At 55.1% G+C, this 27,282-nt stretch overlaps 2 protein-coding genes across 3 annotated transcripts in view; one reads left to right on the forward strand and one right to left on the reverse strand.

Moving 5' to 3' along the window:
• Nucleotides 1-886: 886 nt before the first annotated feature.
• Nucleotides 887-12,304, forward strand: LOC114815156 (immunoglobulin alpha-2 heavy chain-like). Of its 2 annotated transcripts, none has more exons than XM_039913531.1 (7): nt 887-1,236; nt 7,031-7,286; nt 7,699-8,058; nt 8,745-8,899; nt 10,947-11,124; nt 11,316-11,381; nt 11,906-12,304. In XM_039913531.1, exons 2-7 carry the CDS (start codon nt 7,247-7,249, stop codon nt 12,142-12,144), a joined length of 1,038 nt encoding a protein of 345 aa, XP_039769465.1. In that variant the 5' UTR covers nt 887-1,236; nt 7,031-7,246; the 3' UTR covers nt 12,145-12,304. The 2 variants fall into 2 exon arrangements, with proteins under 2 accessions (XP_039769465.1, XP_039769466.1); XM_039913532.1 differs by having other exon boundaries at nt 11,025-11,124.
• Nucleotides 12,305-20,143: 7,839 nt separating this feature from the next.
• Nucleotides 20,144-27,282, reverse strand: part of GLG1 (golgi glycoprotein 1) — a 137,527-nt gene continuing 130,388 nt past the window's right edge. Inside the window, exon 26 of the mRNA XM_029075800.2 lies at nt 20,144-26,238. Coding sequence (XP_028931633.1) covers nt 26,071-26,238 — 168 coding nt within the window. The 3' untranslated portion in view covers nt 20,144-26,070. The remainder of the gene's footprint in view (nt 26,239-27,282) is intronic.

The raw sequence follows: 27,282 nt of genomic DNA on the forward strand, positions 1-27,282 counted from the left end.
CCACTCTTCCGGGGCACTGGGCCCCAGGAGGAACACGATAGTATGAATGATGCTTCACAGACCGCTAGACACTCTAGACCACCCCCCTCCTTGAAACTTTATCCAGCCTTGGATTTAATGACACTGCCCTCTCTCCCTTCTTCTCCTATCTCTCTGACGGCTCCTTCTCGGTCTCTTTTGTTGGCTCTTCCTCTGCCTCCCACCCTCTGTCGCTGGGGTCCCTCAAAGTTCAGTTCTAAGTGTCCGCCCCCATTCTCCATTCCCTTGGAGAACTCATTCGCTCCCCTGGCTTCGATGACCAACTCAATGTGGATGGTTCCCAGAGCTAAATCTCCAGCCCTGACCACTCCACTTCCCTGCAATTGGACATTTCCTCCTGCCTTCAAGACCTGGATGATAATTCCAGCTCTGCCACTTGGCAGCTGTGTGACTGGGGGCAAGTCACTTCACTTCTCTGGGCCTCAGTTCCCTCATCTGTAAAATGGGGATGAAGACTGAGAGCCTCACATGGGACACTCTGATTACCCTGTATTTACCCCAGCGCTTAGAACAGTGCTCTGCACAGAGAAGCAGTGTGACTTAGTGGAAAGAGCACGGGCTAGGGAGTCGGAGGTCGTGGGTTCTAATCCCGTCTCTGCCACTTGTCTGCTGTGTGACCTTGGGCAATTCACTTAACTTCTCTATGCCTCAGTTTTCTCATCTGTAAAAATGGGGATTAAAAAATGTGAGCCCCACGTGGGACAATCTGATTACCCTGTATCTACCCCGGCGCTTAGAACATTGTTCTGCACATAGTAAGCGCTTAACAAATACCATAATTATTATTATTATAGTAAGCGCTTAACAAATAGCAACATTATTATTATGTCCTGCTGCAACCTCAAATTAAACAGGTCTAGAACTGAACTCCTACCTTCCCACCCAAACCCTATCCGCCCCATCTTTCCCGTCACCGTAGAGAACGCCACTATCTTCCCTATCTCACAAGCCCATAACCTTGGCATCGTCCTCGACTCGTCGTTCTCGTTCCATCCACATATTCGGTCTGTCACCAAATTCTGTCTCTTCTACCTTCGTAACATGGCTGAAATTCACCCTTTCCTCGCCATCCAAGGCAGAGTGTGTATCACCCATCAGACTCTGCCCCAAAACTGTTGAATTCAGACAACCCTGGGCCCAGGCCTGGAAGTCAGAAGCTGGAACTGGCTGCAAGTTGCATACGGTGTGAGAAAATAGGTGGGTAAACTGATCCAGCGTGGCTGAGGAGGAAGGAAGGCAGGGGAATAGTGGCAGTCTTCCCCCATTCCCTCCCTCCTTCACACTGAAAGCCCATTCAACTTTGGTGTTCACTTAGGTTTCTTTTTTAACATGAGATGAGCCTATGGAGCCCACGGCACAGTTCTCCTCCCTCCCTCTACCCCCGCCCAAAATAAAAAGTTCCTCTGATGGAGGGAAGCCATCATGAAGCCACCACCTCCTGACCCAGTCACTATGAGCGGGGTCACAAGGGAGAGACGAGCTATCGTATTATCCGTTCTCCGAATGGGGGGTGAGCCGAGACGTGACCCGAAACGTCAAGGCCTCCTAAATGCCACAGAAGAGTGAAAACCAAAGATGCTTGCTCTATTTCATCTTGCTTTTAACAGGGGGAGCTTAATGGGGATCTGGCAGCGTGGCTCAGTGGAAAGAGCCCTGGCTTGGGAGTCAGAAGTCATGCGTTCGAATCCCTGCTGTGCCACTTGGCAGCTGTGCGACTGTGGGCAAGTCACTTCACTTCTCTGTGCCTCAGTTACCTCATGTGTAAAATGGGGATTAACTGTGAGCCTCATGTGGGACAACCTGATTACCCTGTATCTACCCCAGCGCTTAGAATAGTGCTCTGCACATAGTAAGCCCTTAACAAATACCAACATTATTATTATTATTTTTATTAACAAGTAGATAAGGGAAGAGACTCCGTTTAACCTGAGGTTGCCAGGCTGAGAGGAGCTTAAATGGACACTAAGGAAACCACAGCCCCAGGCTCAGTTCACTGCTGGTTTTTCTTCCTGTGCTGAGTTATTTTGTAATTATTCAAGCTTCACCCATTTAAGGTCCTATACCTCTGCTCCCTTCTCCTCTCCAACTAGGTGCCTGCTCACTCTGAGTTGCTGAAAGGTTCTGAGAAAATCTCTTTAATAAATGTCCTGGTGTTAATGACAATCCTTTCCCTGGAGAAGTTCCCGTAAAGCTTTGCAGTCACGACCTCAGGATTCTTCCCATCTCTCCTTGAAGTCCCTCAGAAAAAAGCAGCCAATGGACATTTAAAGTTTTAGTAATATTAATAATAATATTAATTGTGGTATCTGTTAAGCACCCATGGTGTCAAGCACTATGCTAAGTATTACGATAGATACAATTCAATCAGATCGGACACTGTCCCTGTCCCACATGGGGGCTCACGGACTAAGCGAGGGAGAGTACCGGTGTTGAATCGCCATTTTACAGATGAGGAAACGGAAGTGCAGAGTAGTTAAGTGACTTGTCCAAGATCACGCAGTAAACAAATGGCGGAGGCAGGATTAGAACCCAGTTCTCCCACCAGAGTTTAAAAACAAGATTTTTACTCCATCTGTTTGTAGCCAGACTCCCCCTTCTCTCTGGAGCTCTGATAGAGCTGCTGTCCTCACTTCTTAGCAGTTGTCAAGTCAGTCAATCTTAATTATTGAGTGTTTACTGTGTGCAGAGCACCATACTAAGCCTTGGGGAGAGTACAGTATGACAGTATAACAGACACGTTCCCTGCCCACAACAAAGCTTACAGTCTAGAGTCCTTTTATCCCTTGCTGTTTCCAGCTCCTTGTTTTGGGGGAGGACCTACTTCCTGACCACTCCCTCAGGCTCAGCTCAGAGGCCAGGCAAGTAAACAGAACTTTCTCTGTTACCTTTTTCATGTCTCAGTTGAGATAGGGAGCCCAGCCTCATCAAACTAGCTGCTGATAGCAGTTCCCCGCAGAAAGCTCAGGTTGACTTAAATGTATTACCAGAGAGCTTCCCTCCAGAGCAGGAATTGCAGTAAATTACTTCTTCCTCTTGTTTTTGTTTTATTTTTTTTGTATGGTATTTTTAAGCACTTACTATGTGCCAGGTCTGGGGTGGATTCAACCCAGTCAGGCTGGACACAGTCCATGTCCCATGCGGGGCTTGTCATATCAATCCCCATTTTAAAGATGAGATCACTGAGGAACAGAGAAGTGAAATGACTTGCCCAAGGCCAAGCAGCAGGTACGTGGCAGAGCCGGGATTAGAACCCAGAACCCGACTCCTGGGCCCGTGCTCTTTCCACTAAGCCATGCTGCTTCCCTACCTACTGGCTTATTGGTGGAGGGGAGGAGAAAAGCTGAAGGAATTGGCTTTTTGGAGATTTTTGTGAATAACTTGAACTAGTAGGGCAGTTTATTTTTCCAAAGCACTCAAGTTACTTGCCCCTGGCTGCCTGGGGCACAGAGCGCAGCACATTGTGAAGTTCACACGCGGTCTTGGCCCACTTTAGTCGACTATAGGTAGAAACAGGGCTAGAAACAGATGTCCTGATTCCCAGAGCACTGGACCAACTGAAAGTCTCCCTCCCCACTAGCAACAGTAAAAAGAAAACCCCACGCCAGTTTACGGCACCTCAGTTGGCTGGTAATACAGTGCTAGGATGGTGTACCGCAGGCACAAATAATCGCATTTATTTTTGAGCATCCAGAAAAAGAGTCATGGCATATGTTTAAATTTTCTAAATGAAGCAAATAAAAATGAAGACATGGAGAAATTTTGTAAAGGAAAGTAATAAAACTCAAACAGTATATTAGTAAGAGAAGGAGGCTAAGACACCAAGAAAGAGACCAAGAAACCAAGAAAGAAGCTAAGAAACCAATCCACTTCTAGTGTGCCCCTGATATAAATGACGATGACTTCACACTACGTGTTTCCGGCCAGGATCCCTGCAGGAGGTCAAAATCAAGGTTGTTTTTCTAGTCTGCACAGGGAGGGTTGGGTGGTAGCGAGGGACCATGAAGGTAGACTGAATAAATTAGGAGCTGGTCAACATTTTGAGGTCGGAAGAGAGATTGGAAAGCAACACTGCAATAAATTACTGAGGGGGTTGGGTATGGAGATAATACTAATACTACTAATAATAATATTAACTGCAGTATTTGTGAAGTGTTGCATGGTGTAGTGGTTAGAGGCACGGGCCTGGGAGTCAGAAGGCCACGGGTTCTAATCACAGCTCTGCTACTTGTCTGCTGTGTGACCTTGGGCAAATCACTTCACTTCTCTGTGCCTCAGTTACCTCCTCTGTAAAATGGGGGATTGAGAGTGTAAGGCCCATGTGGGACGGGGACTGTTTGCTTGTATCCACCTCAGTGCTTAGCACAGTATCTGGCATGTAGTAAGCGCTTAAGAAATGCCGTGATGGTGATGATGATGATTATTATGTGCTGAGTGCTGGGGTAGGCACAAGATGATGAGATCAGACCCAGTGCCTGTCCCACATGGGGCTCATAAAATGAGATTTGGAAGGCAGGTATTTTAGTTCCATATTCCAGATGAGGAAACAGAATCACAGAGGAGTGAAGTGACTTGCCCAAGCTCATGCAGAAGGCCAGCGATGAGCTGGGACTCAAATCCAGGCCTCCTGATTCCCATTCCTTCGTGATTTCTACTAGGCCTTATATCAAGGAGAAACAGGAATGAAGAGGAGGGAGCCCCCTCCCCTCTAGAAACCCCACAGCACAGATAAGTGTCTTTAAATCTTCTCCCTCTCAGACTTGGGGTGAACACTATAGGCTCAATGGGAACTTTTTTTAATGGTATTTGTTAAGCGCTTACTATGTGCCAAGCACTGTTCTAAGTGCTGCAGTAGGTTGAGAAGCAGCATGGCTTAGTGGAAAGAGCCAGGCTTGGGAGTCAGAGGTCGTGGCTTCTCATCCTGGCTCCACCACTTTTCTGCTGTGTGACCTTGGGCAAGTCACTTAACTTCTCTGTGCCTCAGTTACCTCATCTGTAAAAATGGGGTTTAATAGTAATAAAAATGATTCATTCATTCATTCAATAGTATTTATTGAGCGCTTACTATGTGCAGAGCACTGTACTAAGCGCTTGGGATGAACAAGTCGGTAACAGAGACAGTCCCTGCCGTTTGACGGGCTTACGGTCTAATCGGGGGAGACGGACAGACGAGAACGATGGCGATAAATAGAGTCGAGGGGAAGAACATCTCGTAAAAACCGATGGCAACTAAATAGAATCGAGGCGATGTACAATTCATTAACAAAATAAATAGGGTAATGAAAATATATACAGTTGAGCGGACGAGTACAGTGCTGTGGGGATGGGAAGGGAGAGGTGGAGGAGCAGAGGGAAAAGGGGAAAATGAGGCTTTAGCTGCGGAGAGGTAAAAAGGGGGGGTGGCAGAGGGAGTAGAGGGAGAAGAGGAGCTCAGTCTGGGAAGGCCTCTTGGAGGAGGTGAGTTTTAAGTAGGGTTTTGAAGAGGGAAAGAGAATCGGTTTGGCAGAGCTGAGGAGGGAGGGCATTCCAGGACCGCGGGAGGATGCGGCCCGGGGGTCGACGGCGGGATGGGCGAGACCGAGGGACGGTGAGGAGGTGGGCGGCAGAGGAGAGGAGCGTGCGGGGTGGGCGGTAGAAAGAGAGAAGGGAGGAGAGGTAGGAAGGGGCAAGGTGATGGAGAGCCTCGAAGCCTAGAGTGAGGAGTTTTTGTTTGGAGCGGAGGTCGATAGGCAACCACTGGAGTTGTTTAAGAAGGGGAGTGACATGCCCAGATCGTTTCTGCGGGAAGATGAGCCGGGCAGCGGAGTGAAGAATAGACCGGAGCGGAGAGAGAGAGGAGGAAGGGAGGTCAGAGAGAAGGCCGACACAGTAGTCTAGCCGGGATATAACGAGAGCCCGTAACAGTAAGGTAGCCGTTTGGGTGGAGAGGAAAGGGCGGATCTTGGCGATATTGTAGAGGTGAGACCAGCAGGTCTCGGTAACGGATAGGATGCGTGGGGTGAAGGAGAGAGACGAGTCAAGGATGACACCGAGATCGCGGGCCCGAGAGACGGGAAGGATGGTCATGCCATCGACGGTGATAGAGAAGTCTGGGAGAGGACCGGGTTTGGGAGGGAAGATGAGGAGGTAAGCGTTTACTATGTACTAAGCAGTGTTCTAAGCTCTGGGGGGGATACAAGTTTGTCCCACATGGGGCTCACAGTCTTATTCCCCATTTTACAGATGAGATAAAATGACTTGCCCAAAGTCACTCAACTGACAAGTGGCAGAGTCGTGATTCGAACTCATGACTTCTGACTCCCAAGCCCGGGCTCTTTCCACTGAGCCACGCTACCTCTCTAAGTCTTCTCCAAATTAAGACTGTGAGCTCCACGTGGGATAAGCTGATTACCTTGTATCTACCCCAGTACAATGCTTGACACATAGTAAGCACTTAACAGATACCATAATTATTGTTATTATTATTACAAACTAATCAGGTTGGATGCAGTCCATGTCCCACCCAGGGCTCACAGTCTTAATCCCCATTTTACAGTCGAGGGAACTGAGGCACAGAGAGGTTAAATGATTTGCCCAAAGTCACACAGCAGACAAGTGGTAGAGCCAGAATTAGGACCCTGGTCCTTCTGACTCCCAGACCCATGCTCTAGCCACTAAGCCACACGGCTTCTTCTGGGAGAATACAATATAACAGAGTTGGTAGACACATTCCCTGCCCACACGGAGCTTAGAGTTTAGAGGGGGAGACAGACATTAATAGAAATCAATAAATTACAGATTTGGACATAAGTGCTACGGGGCCGAGGGAGGAGTGAATACAAGGAGCAAATCCCCGTGGTCCAGAATGGGTGGTCCATAAAGTTCTTGATGAACCAGGACGATGGACCCGGTTTTCCCTCTTCTGGCTCCGAGACCCTGATGGGCCTTAATATAGAACGCTGAGTGGGGAAAGCGGAGTCAAGGGCTTTCCTTCCTCCCCTCCTACCTCCCCCAGGCCAGGACCCAGTCCGCCACACGTCAGAGATGCCACACGCCTGCGCCCCACTTACCCCCGACAGCAGGAAGCGGCCTCCGCCCTCCGGAACCCCAGGCACCAGCGCAGTCGGAGCCCATCAGGACGACCGAGAGGTGTAAGATCGAGGCCCCCCTCCCAACCGGCGACGAGAACCCCCCAACCCAAGGCTCATCCTCCCGGCCGGCGCCATCGATCATGGCTTCTCGGCTCTGTCTGATCCTGCTCCCCCTTCCCGGTAAGCGCCATGCCTCTGCCCCCAGTTTGTCATCCCCTCAATCTGTGGGTACGGGGGGGGACGGGCCCTGTGCTGGGGTCTCCCTCCTCCCTCGAGGAAACAACCATGACCTCCTCAGGGACTTTCCACCGAGCCCTCCCCACCGCTAACGACAGGAAGCGACTTGGGGTGGGGGTGAGGGGAGAGAAGAAGATTTGAGGTGGGGGGAGGACCGAGGAATAGGCCAAGATGACGGGGGAAGAGTCAGAGAGTGCCTCTGGACGGATATCCAGGTTCCGTTGAGGGTGGGCGGCCGGGCAGAAGGAGGGAGGAGATGGGAAGGGAACAAAGAGGAGCAGGAGCGGAAGGGAGCTGAACCAGGGGAGGAAAAAGCCCCATCACCCGCCCCGGGGCTGACGCTTGTACCCTCCAGCCCTCCTGGCTCTCCAGCCACCTTTCCTGCACCAGCCCCAGCCCTCCGTGGTGAGCGGCCAGGGCAACCCGCAGATCCAGTGCCGCGTGGAGGGCGGCGTCGCCAGAATCTACGTCCTCTCATGGTACTACCAGAGGCCGGGGATGGGCCCGACCTTCCTGCTGAGCCTGCGTGAGGGAGCGACCCCCACCTATGGCACCGGGGTGTCCAACCGATTTCTGGCTGGGCTGGACGTAGAGAAGAACACGATGCAGCTCACCCTGGGCAACGCCGGCCCCAAAGACGTCGGCATCTACTACTGCGCCCTGTGGCACGGCGGTCAATATATCTTTGGAGCTGGGACCCAGTTCATCTACCAGGGTGAGGCCTGTGGGGAAACGGGGGAGGGCAACACTGGGCTAGGAGCTGAGGAAATGAAGGGTTCAGGGCCCCAAGCACCGGAAGCTGGTTTTTACGGTATTTGTTAAGGGCTTTCTATATGCCGGGGAAGATACAAAGTAATCGAGCCGGATACAGTCCCTGTCCCAGCAGGGCGCACAGTCTTTATCCCCATTTTCAGACAAGGTAACTGAGGCCCAGAGAAATGAAGTGGGACTTGCCCAAGGTCACTCAGCAGACAAGTGTCTGTGTGACTGTGGGCAAGTCACTTAACTTCTCGGTGCCTCAGTTACCTCATCTGTAAAATGAGGATTAAGACTGTGAGCTCCATGTGGGACAATCTGATTCCCCTGTGTCTACCCCAGCGCTTAGAACGGTGCTCGGCACATAGTAAGTGCTTAACAAATACCGACAAATACAAGTGACAGAGCCGACACTAGAACCCGGCTCCTCTGATGCTCGGGCCCATGCTCTTTCCAGCTGCCTCTCTGGCTGAGAGGAGAGCTGACCTGCTGCAGGGAGCCTGGGCAAGAACTAGGAGATGGAAAGAGCTCAGGCCGGAGGCTCGGAGAGGGACAGGAGAGGAAGGGCAGTGAGATGGGAGGGGAGTGAGGCGGGAGCAGTGTCTCCAAAGTGACTCCCTGCTCTTCCCTCTCCATCCTGGGCAGCTAGGAAGCCACTCCCTCCCCTGAAGCCACCGCAGCTGCTCCTGCTGACCCCGACCGTGGGGTCACCTCCTCCACTGCTCTGCGTGGCTCGCGGCCACTATCCCTCCCTCTTGCGGATTTCCTGGACCCTAGGGGACAAAAATCCACACAATCAGGTCTGAGCTCCCCAGAGTCACCCCTCCGCCTCTCCCCTCCCCCCCACCAACCCTCTCCCCTACTTTTCCATCCTTCCCCGCAGTATCCTCAAGGGAGATCTCCTCCCTCCTCGCAAGTGCCACCCCCTCCACCTGCGCCTCGGACCCCATTCCCTCTCACCTTATTAAAACCATCGCCCCTGCCCTCCTCCCTTCCTTAACTTCTATTTTTAACCCCTCAATCTCCAATGGCTCCTTCCCCTCTGCCTTCAAACATGCCCACGTCTCCCCCCATCCTAAAAAAACCCGCTCTCGACCCCACTTCCCCCTCCAGTTATCGCCATATCTCCCTACTACCCTTCCTTTCCCAAATCCTAGAACGAGTCGTCTACAATCGCCGCTTAGAATTCCTTAACTCCCATTCTCTCCCGGACCCCCTCCGATCTGGCTTCCGTCCCCTCCACTCTATCGAGACTGCTCTCTCTAAGGTCACCCGTGACCTCCTTCTTGCCAAATCCAATGACTCTTACTCCATTCTGATCCTCCTTGACCTCTCTGCTGCCTTTGACACCGTCGACCATCCCCTCCTCCTCCATACCTTATCTCACCTTGGCTTCACGGACTCCGTCCTCTCCCGGTTCTCCTCTCACCTCTCTGGCCGGTCATTCTCGGTCTCCTTCGCTGGCGCCTCCTCCCCCTCCCGTCCTTTAACTGTTGGAGTTCCTCAAGGGTCAGTTCTCGGCCCTCTTCTGTTCTCCATTTACACTCACTCCCTCGGTGAACTCATCCGCTCTCACGGCTTTGACTACCATCTCTACGCAGACGACACGCAGATCTACATCTCCGCCCCTGTCCTCTCCCCCTCCCTTCGGGCTCGCATCTCCTCCCGCCTCCGGGACGTCTCCACCTGGATGTCGGCCCGCCACCTAAAACTCAACGTGAGCGAGACTGAGCTCCTCATCTTCCCTCCCGAACCCGGTCCTCTCCCAGACTTCCCTATCACCGTGGATGGCATGACCATCCTTCCCGTCTCTCGGGCCCGCGATCTCGGTGTCATCCTTGACTCGTCTCTCTCGTTCACCCCACGCATCCTATCCGTTACCGAGACCTGCCGGTTTCACCTTTATAATATCGCCGAGATCCGCCCTTTCCTCTCCACCCGAACGGCTACCTTACCGCTACGGGCTCTCGTCATATCCCGGCTAGACTACCGTGTCGGCCTTCTCTCTGACCTCCCTTCCTCCTCTCTCGCCCCGCTCCGGTCTATTCTTCACTCCGCTGCCCGGCTCATCTTCCTGCAGAAACGATCTGGGCATGTCACTCCCCTTCTTAAACAACTCCAGTGGTTCCCTATCGACCTCCGCTCCAAACAAAAACTCCTCACTCTAGGCTTCGAGGCTCTCCATCACCTTGCCCCTTCCTACCTCTCCTCCCTTCTCTCTTTCTACCGCCCACCCCGCATGCTCCGCTCCTCCGCCGCCCACCTCCTCGCCGTCCCTCGGTCTCGCCCATCCCGCCGTCGACCCCCGGGCCACGCCCCCCAGGCCACGTCCTCCCGCGGTCCCGGAACGCCCTCCCTCCTCAGCTCCGCCAAACCGATTCTCTTCCCCTCTTCAAAACCCTACTTAAAACTCACCTCCTCCAAGAGGCCTTCCCAGACTGAGCTCCTCTTCTCCCTCTACTCCCTCTGCCACCCCCCTTCACCTCTCCGCAGCTTAACCCTGTTTTCCTCCCATCTCCCTCTGCTCCTCCCCCTCTCCCTTCCCATCCCCTCAGCACCGTACTCATCCGCTCAACCGTATATATTTTCATCACCCTATTTATTTTGTTAATGAAATGTACATCGCCTCGATTCTATTTAGTTGCCACTGTTTTTACGAGACGTTCTTCCCCTCGACTCTATTTATCGCCATCGTTCTCGTCTGTCCGTCTCCCCCGATTAGACCGTAAGCCCGTCAAACGGCAGGGACTGTCTATCTGTTGCCGACTTGTTCATTCCAAGCGCTTAGTACAGTGCTCTGCACATAGTAAGCGCTCAATAAATACTATTGAATGAATGAATGAAAAGGCCCTGGATGGAGAAGACGTGGAGAAGCTGTCCGGGGACACAGAGAACACCGTGTTCAGTGCACTGTTTCTGCTCAAGAGGCCCAGGGGCCCCAGGGAGATGACTGTGACATGCACGGCGGACCATGAGAGCATGACCGTGGAAGTCAGAGCGAAGCTGCCATCTGACCCAGATCAGGGTACGCGTCTCCAGGTCTCCGGACCTCGGCATCCTCCGGCCGCGGCCCCCGCGCCCCACTTCTTCAGGGCCTGCGCTTCCCTCCCGGAAGTCCCGAGTCCAGCCTGCGGTGGAGGATTGACTTGGAGAGGGGAGCTCGGCTCCTGAGCCTTCCTGCTCCCCTCTTCCCTTCCAACTCTCCTTCCTCCCTAGGCTGCAAGGCAAGCCTGGAGCATCTCCGGAATGGGACTCAGGAGGGCAGCAGCGTCGTGCTGATGGGTATGGACTCCCCAGACCCAATCATCTCAATTTGGAATACTTGTGGTATTTGCTAAACACTCACTGTGTGCGTCAAGCACCGTACTAAGCACTGAAGTAGATACAGGTTCATCGGGTCAGAGGTAGGACCCGTCCTCCCTGGGTCACGGTGGAGGGAGACCTGCCCCGGATCACACAGCGGGCAAGTGGCGGAACCAGGATTAGGACCCGGGATTAGGTCCTCTGACTCCTGGGCCTAGGCTCTTTCCACGAGGCCGCACTGCTTCTCAAAAACGAGAGCGCCCAAGCGATTGTGACGGCTTGAGAATGGCATAGCCCAGACCCTCAGCCCAAATCCCAGCTGGTCTGTGGTGGGAGAGGATGGGGGTGAAGGTGTCGGGAAGAAAAGAAGGAGAGAGGGAAGGGGGACGAGAAGGATGGATGAGGGAGGGGAGAGAAGGGAGAGGAGAGGGTGGCTGGGGAGGGGGTAGGAGCTCGGCGGTCCGCCTTACCCCTCCCATGAACTTCTGCTTCTTCTCTGACAGCCCGGCTGGAGTCAATCCTGTCAGCTGCAGTTTCCATCTACTTGGGGCTGCTGGGGGTGGCCGGGCTGTCCGCTCTGCTCCTGGTCAGCCTCCTTGGGGCCCGAGGCCACCGCTTCCGTCGCCCTGCTCAACCCACCGCTGGGCCCCCCCGACGCCAACGGAGAGGGGCCAACGAGGCCCGCCCCCGCAACGACCGCTCCCGGGCACAGCGAGGCGGCCCTCCTGCCCGCTCCTCCTAGAACCAGACCTCCTGCCCTGGCTCCCCCCGCTCCCCACAACCTTCCCCCCATCCCCGCTCTGCATACGAACACCTGGCCTACTCGCTCCAGCCTGCCCCCACCAGCCTACCCTCCTCTTTGAGACTCTCCCCCTGCTCCCTCGGAGCTCAATGAACCTGAATAAACTTGATGATCAATCAATCGATCAATCAATCTATGGTATTTATCGAGTGCTAACTAGGGGCAGAGTACCGTACTAAGAGGTTGGGAGGGAGAGTCCACGGTCTGCATCGTCTGTGTGGAACTGGTGGAGTGAGCGTGAGTGGGGTAAGGTTGCCGGACCCCTGACTAACCCCTATCTTCCTGCAACGCCTGGACCCCAAGACAATCAGGCGCTGGAGGAACCGCTTCGTGCCTCAGCCTGTGTTCTCCGAAAATTGAGAGTCCCCCAACTCCAAACCGGGATGAGGGAAGGTGGACCCTTCAGTCAATTAGCACCTACAGAGCCTGCCCTTGAGGACTGGCAATCAAATACTGTACCGGCCGCCCCCTTAGCAAGCTCTCTTCTCCTTTCTCCAGGAAGGGTGCCCACCCCGAGCTGAAGGCGCTAGTCAGTGGACCACTCTGACTTCCGCTGGAAGGAGGAGGGGTTAGTCAGGTGCTTGGGAGGAGGGGCCGGAAACATTTTAGCTGGTTCCATTCCTGCCCTTTTCACCATTTACCATTAACCCTCCTCCGATGGCATTTTTTAAATTGCTAACTATGTGCCAGGCACTGCTGATGAGTAGCTGGTCAAGACCGTGGCAGATAAGAAGGAGAAAAACCAGTTTCTGGATCTGGGGAGGGAGGTTAGAGGACTCAGTGCTACATCAACAGAGGGGACTGTGCACGTCCTGAGGAACAACTGATCCTATTGGAGCAGAGAGATGCCCTTCTATGGGCCCAGGAGCTAGTGGCCTGGCAGGCAGGCCTCAGGGAGGGTCCCTCTTCCCCGGGCCTGACTAGTAGCCCTCGGGAACCAGCCAGGATTCACGGAAGGCCCGTTGGCCTTGACTATCCATCAGTTTCTGGGGCCAGAGACCCTGCTGCACAAAGAATGGCCTTCTCTGAGAGGGAGGTGACGGCTACTGTGACCATATCATCCGTTTGCAGGTGAGCCTACTTGACGGGGCATGGAAATCCTTGAAGTCTGGGTTCAACCTTCCTCTGACTCACCGTAGAGATTCACACAGAATCCCACTCGTCTCTTTTAAATGTTTTTTGTTAAGCACTTACTATTGTGGTACTAAGCACCAGGGTAGATAAAAGACACAGGGTTGGACACAGTCCCTGTCCCACGGGGGGCTCACGGTCTTAATTCCCATTTTACAGATGAGGTAACTGAGACACAGAGAAATGAATAGACTTGCCCTAGGTAACACAGCAAGACAAGTGACAGAGCCAGATTTAGAAGCCATGCTGCTTCTCTGCCTTGAATCCTCTCTGTACTTTCTTGGGCCATGAAAATGGGCTCTCAGAGGACCCTGACATCAAAACCCAGAAGAAGGTACCAGGAGTACCAGGTACCCTGCTTTTCACGAGTCTGAAAAGCCAATGTCTGCTTATTCTTTTTGTTTTGGGTCAGGTTTATCAGGTTTTTGTTCCCCTCACATTCTTGAGGGAACGCTTGCAGTCCTTAGACTAAGGAAGATGTTTTTGGATGTAAGAGTGCTGAAACTATTTGCTGAATCTTCCCAAGAAGATGGACACACAGCTGGCCTGAGAGGTCCAGACTCACCTGAATCTGTGTTTGGGACTGTCACCCCTCCCTCTCCAGCTTCCCCCTTCTCCACTCCGAGCATAGTGACTCTGTCATCCGGAAGTTTCCAAATTTTTATTTTGGAATTACAGGAATATGGGCCAGAAGGGACGGGGAGACACATGGGGAAAGAAAAGAGTTGTGATAGGGGCTGGGAGAGTTGGGGTTTGTCCCTTTCTCCCCCTCTCTTTCCACTTTCCCCTACCTCCACTGGACTGAGGCTCAACGGGGATCGAGAAGATCTGAAAAAGGGTGGGGAGGGGCATATGGGAAAGGGGCTGTAGAGAGGGGGCGAATGACTGGAGGAGCCTGGCACCTGCTCCAGCATCTGGTTCCACAACTGAGGAAGACTGGGTACTGGGCTGCTTTGGGGAAGGTGAGGAGGAGGAGGAGGAAAGGTACAGGATCTAGCTGGGGTCTGGCCGGGGTCTAGCGGGGAGCTGGGAGCCAACAGGAAGGGGTCTGCTCCCAGCCCAGGAGCTCCATGCCCTGGGCCCGCTCAGACTCGAGGGGACAATTTCCACTCCAGCCCTGGGGGACCGGTCCTCCGGAGACACAAATATTTTCACCATAAGCGGCCACTGGGAGGGCCTGGGGAGACACTGAAGGGCACACAGGGAAGGGATGGGGGTACACTCCTGGGTACGGAGCGGGGATACAATAGGGCTGGGGACCCAGATAAACGGGTTGGGGCTTAACAAAGTATACACAGTGATCTGGCCTGATCCAAGGGCCCCACGGGAGACCCTCAGGCCTCTCTCCATTTTGCTCCGCTCCCTGGACAGGCGAAGCCGTCGGGAAGGACTGGATCCCCTGGGCCGGCACGTGGTACTGTCCAGTCCGTGGCTGGTTCCATCTCTGCAGCTCTGCTGGCACATGGTGACCTGTGAAAGCAAAAGGAGAGAAGTGAGGGAGTTTCCAACCCAACCCAAAGACAGTGCAGGGTGACACTGGGCTGGCCAGGGGACTCTTTCCAGGGGCAGCCCTCAGGGACCCAGCCCAACTTTTTCTCGGGGCCCCACAGCCGGAAGGGGCTTAGTTACCTGGCAAGGGTGGGAGCCAAAACAGCGGCACCTCCTCAGGGTCGGCCGCGCCGCCCAGGATCGCGTCCAGCTCCTGCTGGAACGGGCACGGCAGGGGTTCGGCCCGTGGCCGCCTATTGGCCTCCTGGATTTCCCAGTACAGGTCCTGCAGGGATGACATGATGGAGCAACACTCTTGCCAGATACACCGTATGCCATGGGATTCCAGGAGGCGGGCGACGGTCTGGTAAATGCTGCGAAGGCTCCTCCGGGCCTCAACCTTGGCCTGGACTTCCGGGGAGTTCCAAAGGGAGAGCAGGATGCGGATGTTCTCGGGTGTCCACAGGTCATTCCTGGGACGGGATGTCGGAGTCCTCGGCCCCGGGCGCTGGCCTATAGAAGACACCAGAAAGAGGTGAGGGGGTTAGGAGGGAGCAAGTTAATGTCTGCCGCCCACTCCAGCCTGTAAGCAGGGAATGTGCTGACCGATTCTCTTGGATTGTACTCTCCCAAGCGCTTAGGACAGTGCTGTTCACATAATGAGCGCTCAATAAATACCAAGAGGAGGCCCAGGTCCTCTGACTCCTGGGCCTTTGCTCTAATCCACTAGGCAGCTCTGCTTCACTAGTGCTGGTTGCCCGACCCGGGGGGACAGAAACCCCCCAGGGGAACATTTCTGTGTTCCAGGAAAAGGCTCAGTGATACCTCGAGGAGGTTGGACATCGCAGGGGTCAACCGCCATGTACTCTCCTAAATGAGGTGGACACAGTCCCTACGGGAGTATTCCTCTGTGGAGCCCGGAATACCCTGCAGGGAAAGGAGAGAAGGGTGGAAGGAGGAAAGGTGGGGAGGAAGGGCAGGTACCTGAGGAGCTTGGCTTCGGACGCTGATCATTTAGACTGTTTTCCCTCCCTTGGTCCGTGGGAAGCTTCTTCTTCGATTGAAACCGGGGGGCCATTTCAGACAGGCCTGGAGGAAGAAAGAAAAAACCCAGTTCCTCTCAGTGCCCGACCCGCGCTCAGTGTCCCGAGGGGAACGGGGAGGCTGCCATCTTCGGACAGAAAAGCTCAGGTCAAACCCTTCCACTCACCTTTTCGGGGCGGCGGCGGTGGCTCGTCGATGGCGGTGGTAATGGCCGCCGCGCCTAGAGGGACCGGTGCCGAGCCGGACGTGGCGAGGCCGCTGCTTGAGGGGATCCTGGAGGTAGCGCTGATGCTGCTGGAGATAATACTGGCGCTACTGGTCGAGCTGGAGAGTTCTGCTGCTGCCGGGCTTGGAGATTCTGCTGGAGCTAGAGGTCTCTGGAAGTGGGGTTGGAAGCGGGTCGCTGGTTGCTGGCGGTGTTCCCTGAGGACGGGGAGGGATGGCTAGCGAGGCTCCGCCGAGCTCCTCGAGCCGACGTGTGGCCTGGGAGAGCTGCTGGCGTTACTTATAGGGGCCTTGGAGCCCACTCCCCAATCACAACCTCGTGGAAGGGCCCAGCCCTCGTTCTCAGTTTAGCGTCCTGTTAACACAACCGTCTGCCGAGGCCTTCGGGTGAGGAGGCCGGGGCCACGGCAGGGCTCTGGGGGACTCCTCCCTCTCTGCCAGGCTAGGAGGGCCCAGACACTTGGTTGCTTGGAGAATCACCGTTAGGGGCTTTCACCCTCTCTGTTTCCGTGACCCCCGGACGAGAACGTGAGCGCGGGATTCCCGGGTTCTAGCCCCGGTCCGGCCCCGGACCTTAGGAGCGGCCTCCGGTCGCCAGGGGGGAGGAGGATCGTGTCCCTTTCGGCCAAGACGGACGGATCGGGCCGGAGCGGCTCGAGCGGATGTTCATTCGTATTTATTGAGCGCTCGTTGAGTTCACAGCACGGTACTGAGCGCCCGGGGGAGTACAGTACATGTCTCTCATAATGCAAATTGATTCCAGCCGGAAGATTGGACCGTAACCTCACTTCACCTCCCTCCCCCTTCTCCCAGGGCCTCGCGGACAGGTCTAGCTGAACAGATGAAGAGCCAGCTAAATAGGTGAGAAAGAGCTGCGTGTTAGCCGGCCCGTTAGCCACTTGCTCTCCAGAGGACTTTCTCGTTAAGCTCCCTTCTCTTCGAATGTGGATAAACAGAGGGTGGAGGCCCTGAGGGAGGGGCGAAGAGAGGGGTGCGGACCTCCCCTTCCCCCTAATCTCCATAATGGCTAGGGCTGGTTTTTTTTTTTTAATATTTACTGTACTGAGCGCTGGTGTAAATAATAATAATTATGGTATTTATTAAGCGCTTACTATGTGCCAAGCCCCGTTCTGAACGCTTTGGTAGATATAAGGCAATCAGGTTGACCCACGTGGGGCCCACAGTCTTAATCCCCATTTTACAGATGAGGTAACTGAGGCACAGAGACGTTAAGTGGCTTGCCCAAGGTCACACAGACCAGCGGCGGAGGTGGGATTAGAACCCACATCCTCCGACTCCCAAGCCCGGGTTCTTTCCACCAAGCCCCGCAAGATAATCAGTTTGGACACAGTCCGTGGACCCACGCGGGGCTCACAGTCTTCATCCCTATTTTACGGATGAGGTTCTGAGGCACGGGAAAGTTAAGTGACTCGCCCCAGGTCACTCAGCAGACAAGTGGCGGAGGCGGGATTAGAATCCAGGTCCGTCCGACTCCGAGGCCCGTGCTCCGGCCACTGGGCCACGCTGCTTCTCTGAGACGCCTGCTCTCCGAGGCACAGGCGCACTCACGGAGCATTTTTGGGGGCGAAGCGAGGGGCCGTTCGAGGACCGGCAACACACGCGGCTCGGCCGGCCGGGGTTTCCAACTCTCCGGCCTGGAGGTGGACGGTGAGGTCGATTCCCTCCGTGTCCCCCTCCTCCCTGCCCTCCCAGGCTTGCAGTAGCCGTGAAAGGCCCGTTGGCCTCTCCACCGACGGTCGGCCTTTCCGGCCCCTGGAGGGTTGGGGTACGGTAGGGTCCCCTTCGAGGAATCCCCTGCAGTTAGAGGGATGCAGATGAGACTCGAAGAAGAGTTTTCCGGCGGTGGTCGAAGCTAGGGAAGGTGGTCCTTCTTTCCCGAAGGCTATCCGGGGCAAGGCCCCCCTCTCCTTCTCCTCCTCCAGGCCCTTAGGCTGGCAGAGAAAGAGCTGCAGGCCTCCATCACCTTGCCCCCTCCTAACTCTCCTCCCTTCTCTCTTTCTACCGCCCACCCCGCACCCTCCGCTCCTCTGCCGCCCACCTCCTCACGGTCGCCCGTTCTCGCCCATCCCGCCGTCGACCCCCGGCCCACGTCCTCCCGCTGTCCTGGAACGGCCTCCCTCCTCACCGCCGCCAAACTCTCTTCCCCTCTTCAAAGCCCTACTGAGGGCTCACCTCCTCCAAGAGGCCTCCCAGACTGGGTCCCCTCTTCCCTTCCCTCCCCTCCCCCCTCTGCTCCTCCCCTTCCCCTCCCCTCAGCACTGTGCTCATTTGTATATATTCATTACCCTGTTTATTTTGTTAATGAGGTGTCCATCCCCTTGATTCTATTTATCTCGATGATGTCTTGTTTTTGTTTCGTTCTGTTCTGCTTCACTGTCTCCCCCATTAGGCCTGTGAGCCCATCATTGGGCAGGGATGGTCTCTGTTGCCGAATTGTGCATTCTGGGCGCTTAGTACAGCGCTCTGCACATAGTAAGCGCTCAATAAACACTATTGATTGAATGAAAATGAATTCCAAGAGAGAAGAGTTGCTCTTCTGGCTGAAGATGGTGCTTGGGGTTTCTTCCTCGGGTCCAGCCGGGAGGACGGAGGGTTTCTTCGGGAGGAAGAGGAGGAAACGGGGCAGGACTGTGTTGCCGCGGCTCTCCTGTAGGCCTCAGGACGGAAGGGGGAAGACATCCCTTCTATGCCCAGGAGCCCCGGGCTGAGATGCCCCCTACTCTGTCCAGGTCCCCACCGGCACCTACTCCCCGTCCACGCACGTGAGCTTCCCACCGTTTCGTTGTCCGGGACGGATCAGCTCAGCTTGGTTGTGTCCTGGCTGCCGACCTCCTCCCCGTAGCCGGCTCTACCCAGTGGAGGTTCCGACCCTGTCCGGCCCTGCCCTTTGGGGATCTAACACCTAGGTGTTCCGGTAGGATCCCCTGGCCCCATCGTGAGAACTTGGATGTAGCCCAGTCGGAAAAACAGGCCAACAAAAACCCTGCCGTCCCCCGCCACGCTCCCCCACTCGGTTATCTCATCTGTAAAATGGGGATTGAGACTGTGGGCCCCACGTGGGAAGAGGGGCTGTGGCCAGCCCGATTTGCTTGTATCCGCTCCAGCACTTAGTACAGTGCCTGGTACGTAGTAAGCACTTAAATACCACAATTATTACTACTCTCTCCGGGAAGCCTTCCCAGATCGTGTTTCCCCAACCACCACCTCTGCCCTAGCTATGCATTCATATACTCACCACCCCCAACGGACACTTTGCAATTTATCGATTTAAACTCTAATTCATGAAAACACCCCCACTTCTTCCTCCTACTCCTATCTGTACTTTCACCGTCCGTCTCCCCTGTTGGATTGTCAACTCCTTCAGGGCAGGGATCCGTGTCTTTTAACATTCGGTCGGTCGTATTTATTGAGCCCTTACTATGCGCAGAGCACCGTACTAAGCGTTTAACACCGTTGGACTCTCCCAAGCATTTAGTCCACTGCTGTGCACGGACGGGAGGTCCCCAATATATACAAATAGGTCAGTACTGCCTAAACGGGGAGCGGCGAGGAGGTGCGTCGGGGTCGGAACTGGGGAGAAGAGGTGGCCCTTTGGAATCCGGGATGTTGCAGGCTCCGGGAGCGGCCAGATAGTCCCTCCCCGGTCAAGGGGAGACGAGGCTTCCCGGAAGCCAGTTCTCCCGTGGGCCCCATTCTCTCCCCGTCCTCCAGCTGTCAGGGCAGCAGCTCTAGGCCCCTCCTTGGCCTAGGTAACCGACTCACCAGAAACAGAGACTCCTCCCCATCGGAGGAAGGAGGCCGCCCCTCCCCGGGCGGTGACGTCAGAGCCGGACCCCACTCGACCCGCGGGGCCTGGCGATCTCTGTTTCGAAAGGACAAACGGGTGTCCGCCTGCTGCCGGCCACCTCGGAAACGCCTTCCCTTCGTCTCTGAGGCCGGACGAGCGGCGCCGGCGAGTGGCTTTCTGACTCGCCCTCTGCTCCGGGAGGCGGCCGGATGGAACTTTCCATTCATCACAGACAAAAGGATGTAACAAGTAAAAACCTGCAGACTCTTTTTTATTAAATTCTCCCATTTCATCTGTACAGAAAAAAATGCACATTATGTTCAGAATTTCAGTAACATCTCAAAATTACACAGCATGAACATGTAAAAACAAGGAACGGCCAGGGTTTTATACACGGAAAGGAAAACAATTTACAAAAGAGTCGCTAATTTTGCTTTTTCTCTTAAAAAAGGACTAAGATCACACAGCATTTGCTGCACAGTCTGTTTTCCTGCTTGGATTGATCTGGGAACGCTGCACTTGCAAAGTGTGGCAACATCGCATCCCCGCCCGCAGCTCTGACGGGGGCGCACACACCGGCCCCCGGCATTCCCTCCGGCGCGCCGCGGCTCGGCCGGGGAACCCGTCGGCTAGCCGGTCGCGCCTCCACTGGAGCTCCCCACTGGACCAGAGATTCCAAATGCGATTCTCCCCCTCCCTCGGCTTTCTCCTTGAGTTACGTCCCGTCTGTCTTCCTAATGCACTGGAAGGGGAGGGAAAGGGGAAGAGGAGTGGACTTCCCCTCTCTGTGGAGGGTGGGGTCCCGTCCCGTGGAATTTACGACCCCCGGGTTTGATGGGCCGGAGAGCCAGCCTCTCTCAGCCGATTTCCTAGCAGTGCACCCTCGAAGACCAGGTGGCAGGCAAGGGGAAACCCCAGAGCCAGCCCGTGGGCCTCAGGGGGCAAATCATCACTGATCAGATCGAGCCCCGGTGGGCCGTGCCATCAGCCACGGGGGTTGCCCAACGGTTGGGCGTTCGGTCTACATCACCCGTGAGCTCCAGTAGTCCCGCCGGGCAACCGGGAGGGGAGGCCGGGGCGGTTACGGGTACGGCGAGGAGCAGTGTTCCACGCGGGATGGAGAGACGGGAGAGCCGGTGTCAAGCTCGCCAACGCCGCGCCTTACAAAGTACCGAAGACCGAGGGGACGGAGGGGGAAGAGAGGAAGCCACACCGAAAGCCATTTATCGTCAGTGTACCGGAATCCCCGTTTTCAACACACCTATTTATATGATTCAAATGGAAGGAGGAGGGGAAGAGAAGAGGGGAGGTTAGGGGGTTCTGGCCTCTGAGTTCTACTTTATGCGTAAGGAGAACTCTCACGAAGCAGGTCGAATACTCAGTCAAAAAAGCGATATTATTCTATCGACCACGTCTTGGAATCGTTAAGATGTCCACTGTGTGCAGCTCAGCAAGGGTGAAGGATGTTTCTGGTCTTCCTCCATCCTCCGCCCCACAACCGTCAGCACTCTGTGCTGTAGAGGATCATTTGCCTGACGGGGCTAATGATCCTCCCTGAACAAGACAGTGTCTGGGAGTAATGTGGCAGGAGGTGGTGGAGGAGGAGGAGGAGTTAGGGGCTCTGGCCAGTCCCATTCGTCTGGGAGGTGGATGCGGTCTGCAGACATACCCTCGCAGCAGGGGGCTGGTGCTGCCGTTGTCGGGGTCACCGCCTCCACGAGAGCGGCTCACCCAGTCTGATCAGTTGAGCTCCTGGAGAAGGGCCCGGGACCCAAGGGCCTCCGCTTCCGTACTCGGCGGAGCCTTACGATTTTCAGGGAGGGTCGGTCAAAGTGCAGAAGACGGGGGGCCGGTGGAAGAAGCGGATATCCCCCGGGGACAAGGCACCCAGACGCCACATCGACACGAAGCCCAACGAAAGATACGCTTGACTCTGTCTCGACTGATAAGAACTACAGCAAAGCTTCTCGCAGGAAACCACAGACAGGCAGCTCACGGTGAGCTGGGGGGGGGGGGGAAGGGCCTAAAATGCACAAGTCACACATTGGACTTTTTAAGAAAAGAGTCACCTACTGATCAGCTCCCTCGATCCTCCTTCGCCAGTCACCTTCCCCTTCGATCGCCCCCGGCGGGTGAGCTCTCCCTCGGTCAGTAATATTTATTGAGTGCTTTCTCCGGGCAGAACTCTGTACTAAGCGTTTGGGGGAGTACGATACAACGGGGTTCCTTGTCCACAGGGAGTTTACAGACTAGAGCTCTCCCTCCATCTCTCCCGTCGGGTGAGCATGTTCCATCGAGGGCATTTGCCGTGCGCTTTCTGTGGGCAGAGCTCTGTACTAAGCACTGGGAGACGACAATAAAACAGGGTTCCTTGCCCACAAGGAGCTTAGAGACTAGGGCTCCTGCTGGGGGAGGTGCAGGTTGGCTCTGTCTAGGGGAAAGAAAGCAGGCTTGCCAGCTCCGGGGGAAGGAATTGGACTTAGAGCTTCTTTTAGCCTCCGAGTTGTGAAGTCGATGAAGCCTTGCGTTCCACGTGCATCGCAGGCACCCAACACTCTGAGGTCCCATCCTCTGGACTGTAAACTCCTCGTGGGCAGGGAACATGTCTACCAACTCTGTTGTACTGTACTCTCCCAAGCGCTCAGAACAGTGTCCTACACACAGGAAGAACTCAATAGAATTGACTGCTTCCCAGAAGACATCTGACTGCATCGTACTCTCCTCAGTGTTTAGGTCGGTGCTCTGCACACAGTGAGCACTCAAAAAATACCACTAATTAGCCCAGAACCATCCTGACCGATCTGGGGCTTCTTTGAATCAGCTGTACCGTGGGCCAGTGGCTTGGGGCAGGGCCCAGCCAGAGCTAAGCAGTGAGGGAACAGAATGGGTCTGAACACTGGGGCTCCCTGAACATTCCCCGGAACTTTCGTTTCCCAACCCCAACGGGCCCAACAGGGGACGGGCACCCAGTTCCGGGTCCCTCTGGATGGCTGACCCCTAGAGACCGTAAAGAGGGACACAGGAGGAGCTCCAATACCGGACATCAGTTTCAAAGTTCTCTGTCGCAGCTAAACTGCTCCAACGGGCCGCCCACTGAAGCATCACCCGCCCTTCCCACCCAACTCCAGCATCTTGTCTGTTTAGGCCCCGCTCAGCCGTCGTCACGCTGCTCTTTCAGAACCCTACTTAGGACTGCATCTCTACAAGAAGCTGTCCCAGCAAGAACACCGATCCTTTTTTCAGTCACCCTCACCCCAGCCCTGAAAAATCTGAAAATTTCCAACAGGGGAAGTTCCCAGGCGAAATGTTCGCTTTAATATTTAGTTCAGTTGAAATTCAGAATGGTCCGGAGTGGTTCACCCCATCAGGTCTCGGCCTGTCCTCCCTCGGAAGATGTGGTCGGACGCAAAAATGCTAGCACGTATTTCAAAATACTAGAATGCACATTTAGATTCCCGTGGTCATCACCATTCAGTGTGCGAAGGAAGGTATTCTCTCGTATCCAGAAAACCGGGAAGGTAGGGACACCGCCAAGTTGGCCGCTCTGTCCCCCGGGGCCGGGTTCCTGACACGTGATCAATCTCAGCCACCTAAACTGGCACGGGCACCGGGCCCCTCGAAACGTTTCGAATTCCGGTCTTCACTCTGTCAAATCTGGATAGGGCGCCCCGTTAGGTCACTTCTATGGGCATGGAAGGAGTTTACGTGCGACGGGGACGTGGGGCTGGCACCTCTCTAGGAACAACAAGTTTTGTAAAAACAGAGGACTAGAGAAGACCCCGGATGGGCCAGCTGACGGCTGATTTGTGTAGAGAAAGGGAAAGCGAGTGAGCAGGGCTGCTGGGTGGGTAGAAGCCAGCGATCGGCCACCCTTCTTCTGTGCAAAATCGAAGAATAACTCCCACCCTTCCCCTTGGGCTCCTACGGCCTTCCGAGAAGGTCGGAGACACAGCCGGTCTCTGTAGCTTTCTCTGCCCACCGAGCTCCCGCCACAGTCTCCTCCTCTGTCCCTGCTGGGACTTTACAATCCCAGACGTGAACGGCGCTTTTCTACTCTGCCAGTGTTAATGAAATAAGACAGTCACTTGGATCATTCCTCCACCGGCTCGGGGACGGGGATGAAGGGGCTGGCGAGGATGGCCGACGAGAAGAAGGAAGGTCAAGCGGAGGTATGTCTACCTAAAGTCTATCTTTGTACCCTCTCTGGGACTCTGGAAGGGTAACCAAAGAAATCACAGTATTCATATACACACCAGTCTGTACAAACAGCGTTATTCGGATCATCTGGTCCACAATCAGATACGTCCCATCTCATATTGAATTGTGTTTTGGAGACATCAGACAATATCTAGCAATGCCACAGCAGGTAACTGAAGGACAAGGGGGTGGGGAGTGAGGGAGGCGGGGCAGACGAAAGGGGGAAAGGAGTGAAGTTAGTTATGAATCAGCTTTAGCCTATTGGACGGTTTTAGGCACATGATCGATAATACTCCAGCACGTGACAAGTGGACACATCTAACGGGTTAATAAAATATATATTATATATAATAGATCTCTCTCCTACTGTACACCCTGCCTCTCGTGCAACCACCGTGACTCTTCCCGCCCAGCGCTCAACCTAGAGGGTTCCGGGACGGGATCCTATACCTGGACAGCTCTTGCTTCTTCACCACGGAAAATGAGGGACGTGGGGAGGGTGTCGTTCTGCAAGACTGTTTCCTTTTGGACCCGGCGGCGGGGACGGAGACTGGATTCTGAACACCGCCCGGGCATCCGCCGTCTGCAAGGGCCGAAGGTCGGATGGGGAATGGGACAAGAGACGAGTCCTAGAAAGACTTCCCCCTTTCGCTGAATACTCTCCCGCTCGGAGCCAGTGGGGCCCCGCACTGCTGCGGTGCAGGCCAACTCCAGCCAGGGTCCCCGGCGCCGTCTGGGAGGCCTCCCTGCCTTCTCTCTGCTTCGAACGGCCGGCGGCGGCCTTTTTGTCACTGCTGGATTGCACGAGATCCCGACGAGCCTCTGCAGACTCTGGCCCTAGTCTGCACTCGGGCCTTCGGAAACCAACCCCAAATAATCCCCCAGCGACTCCACCCCTTTCCAATCCAAGTCTCCAGATCAAACAGAGGGTCGCTGACTGGACCTGCCCTTTAGAGTGGTCAATTTGAGGGCACCCCCTAGGCAAAAAGGAGCGGTGGCTGCGTTGACCGTTGGAGGAAGGGTGGTGGGCCGGAGGCTAACCGGGGACCGGCCTGAAGGCCGACGGTCAGCGCGATACTTAGGCTGGACCAGCTCTTGGGCAGCACAGCCCTCCCCTCCTCGCCTTCCCAGGCCCCCGGGAGGCTCAACCTCCTCCAAGTGCACGCCGTTGGCCAGGACCCTTGCCGGCCCGAGATCTTGGCCGACGGTGGCTCACCTACGTACGGGAGCCGGGGCCAAAGCCGGGGGCCGGGAAGAGTCGCTGGTTCAGCTGTAACGCCCGGGAGCCAGAGCGGGGCTGCCGGCTGGACGGAGGGGCGGCCGAGCCGCTCGCCGGGGTCCACGTTGCTCTTGAGACACTTAAGAGGCGAGCGAGAAATCCGAGGAACCGCGTTCCACCGGGATGGGAAATGCATCCCCCACTGACATCCTGTCTCAACCACCGGCCTGCCACGGCGAATGAACACAGCCAGTACGAACCACGGCCCAAATCCCATCCGGAGGCTATCTATATGTACATATACACGTATACATATAGATTTATATATAGACATATACACGTATAGATGCATATATCTCTATATATAGACCTCCCCCCCCCTTTCTTTAAAAATGTTATCCTTGTACTTAAAAATGGTTCTGCAGGTCGAGTCAGTCTGATTCTGGGAGCGAAGGCAGTTCCGACGATACGAGAGACACTGGTCTACAGGTGGGCAAGCAGGTGCCTGCTAACAAAAGGGGAACAAAAGCTGCTGGCTTGACGCTGCACACACTCTTTCATAGGGTGACGAGGGTGCCACGGTGCCATGGGCGCGATCCAAGATGGGACAATGGAGCTGATACCTGCTGCTGTTCTAATTTAGGTTTTGTTTGTTTCTCCTTTCAGAAGAGTGAGGTGGGTAGGGGAGACTATACAGGAGGGCTGTACAAACTGGGCACTGGGCAGGCGGTTCCTTTGGTGGCCAATCCGGACTCTACCTGTCCTTGAGCTCCCGTGTCACCCGCTTGGTGATGCGTCCGCACATCAGACCAACCAGGAACAGTACACAGATGCCCACCGTGATCACGGACAGGATGTAGTTCTTGGACGGCGACGTCATCACTTGCATGGCAAGATCGGAGAAGCCTTCCGCCGGGGCCACCTGCGGGAAAGGAGCAAAGGGGGCAAGCGGTGACCACTCGGCTTCCACGGGCCCCGTCAGACGACCCTTTGGGAGAAGGCCGCTGCTGCCCGACAACCCGCCACTTGCCTGGCAAAGAGGTTTCGTTTGCTCATGCCAGCCACTCAGGCCCGTTCTCTTTAAAGAGAGGATCGTAATGGTGCTGTCAGGATGGACACGTGAAGTGCTCCTCCTCCTCCTCGTTTAGCTCCAAGTAAGTTGGGCTTCGGCTCTGACATAGGGAATGCCTGAGTTTCCTTCTAACCTGTCCTCACGTGCCTCCCTTCAGGTGCAGGTGCCATTAATTAAAAGTGCACCGATGACTGGGCCGGTAACCAATGGGACCAGTGTGGCCCGGTGGAAAGAGCCCAGGCCTGGTAATCAGAGGACTTGGGTTCCAAACCCGGCTCTGCCACACGTCCGTGACCTCTGGCAAGTCACTTCACTTCTCTGGACCCCGGTTACCTCGAGGTCTGGCACAACAGGTGGTTGGTAAGCCAAGGTGAACCTTTTCACCCGGGGGTTGTTTAACATCAAGGTTGCCACTTGCGGGCAGGAATTTCAGTAGTCCCGGCGATATCTGCCGATGCCTTGCCTTTTGCTCAGTTTCCCCTCCTGCTCCCCTTATCGCCGGTCCAGTTCTTCTCTTTTATGCTGCGACCTCCCGACAGATCTCGCATCTGCCTCGCGCTCCTGGCTTGCCTTCCACCAGATGAAGCCAAGGATGGCGGTAATCCCATCCTGCTGGGCAGGGGAGAGAGCCAAGCCCCTCCTCTCACTCTGACCTGCCTAAAGCTTCCCTGCCATTTTCCAATGGGCCCCGACACCCACTTAGAGAAACTCGGCCCAGTGTTAAATTGAGGCCCACACTCAACCTCGCCCACTGTACTCCTGCGACCTTCTAGAAGAATTTGACAAGTGACAACAAGAGAGGAAAAGCAGGATTTCTTTTTTCTTTAGTATGGACCAGAGGCTTTCAGAAAACCAGTGGGAGGGCACCTAACTGGGGAGGGACGGGCTGGGGGG

The sequence above is a fragment of the Ornithorhynchus anatinus genome, chromosome 11, assembly GCF_004115215.2.
Source record: "Ornithorhynchus anatinus isolate Pmale09 chromosome 11, mOrnAna1.pri.v4, whole genome shotgun sequence".
In the NCBI taxonomy this organism is placed as follows: Eukaryota; Metazoa; Chordata; class Mammalia; order Monotremata; family Ornithorhynchidae; genus Ornithorhynchus; species Ornithorhynchus anatinus.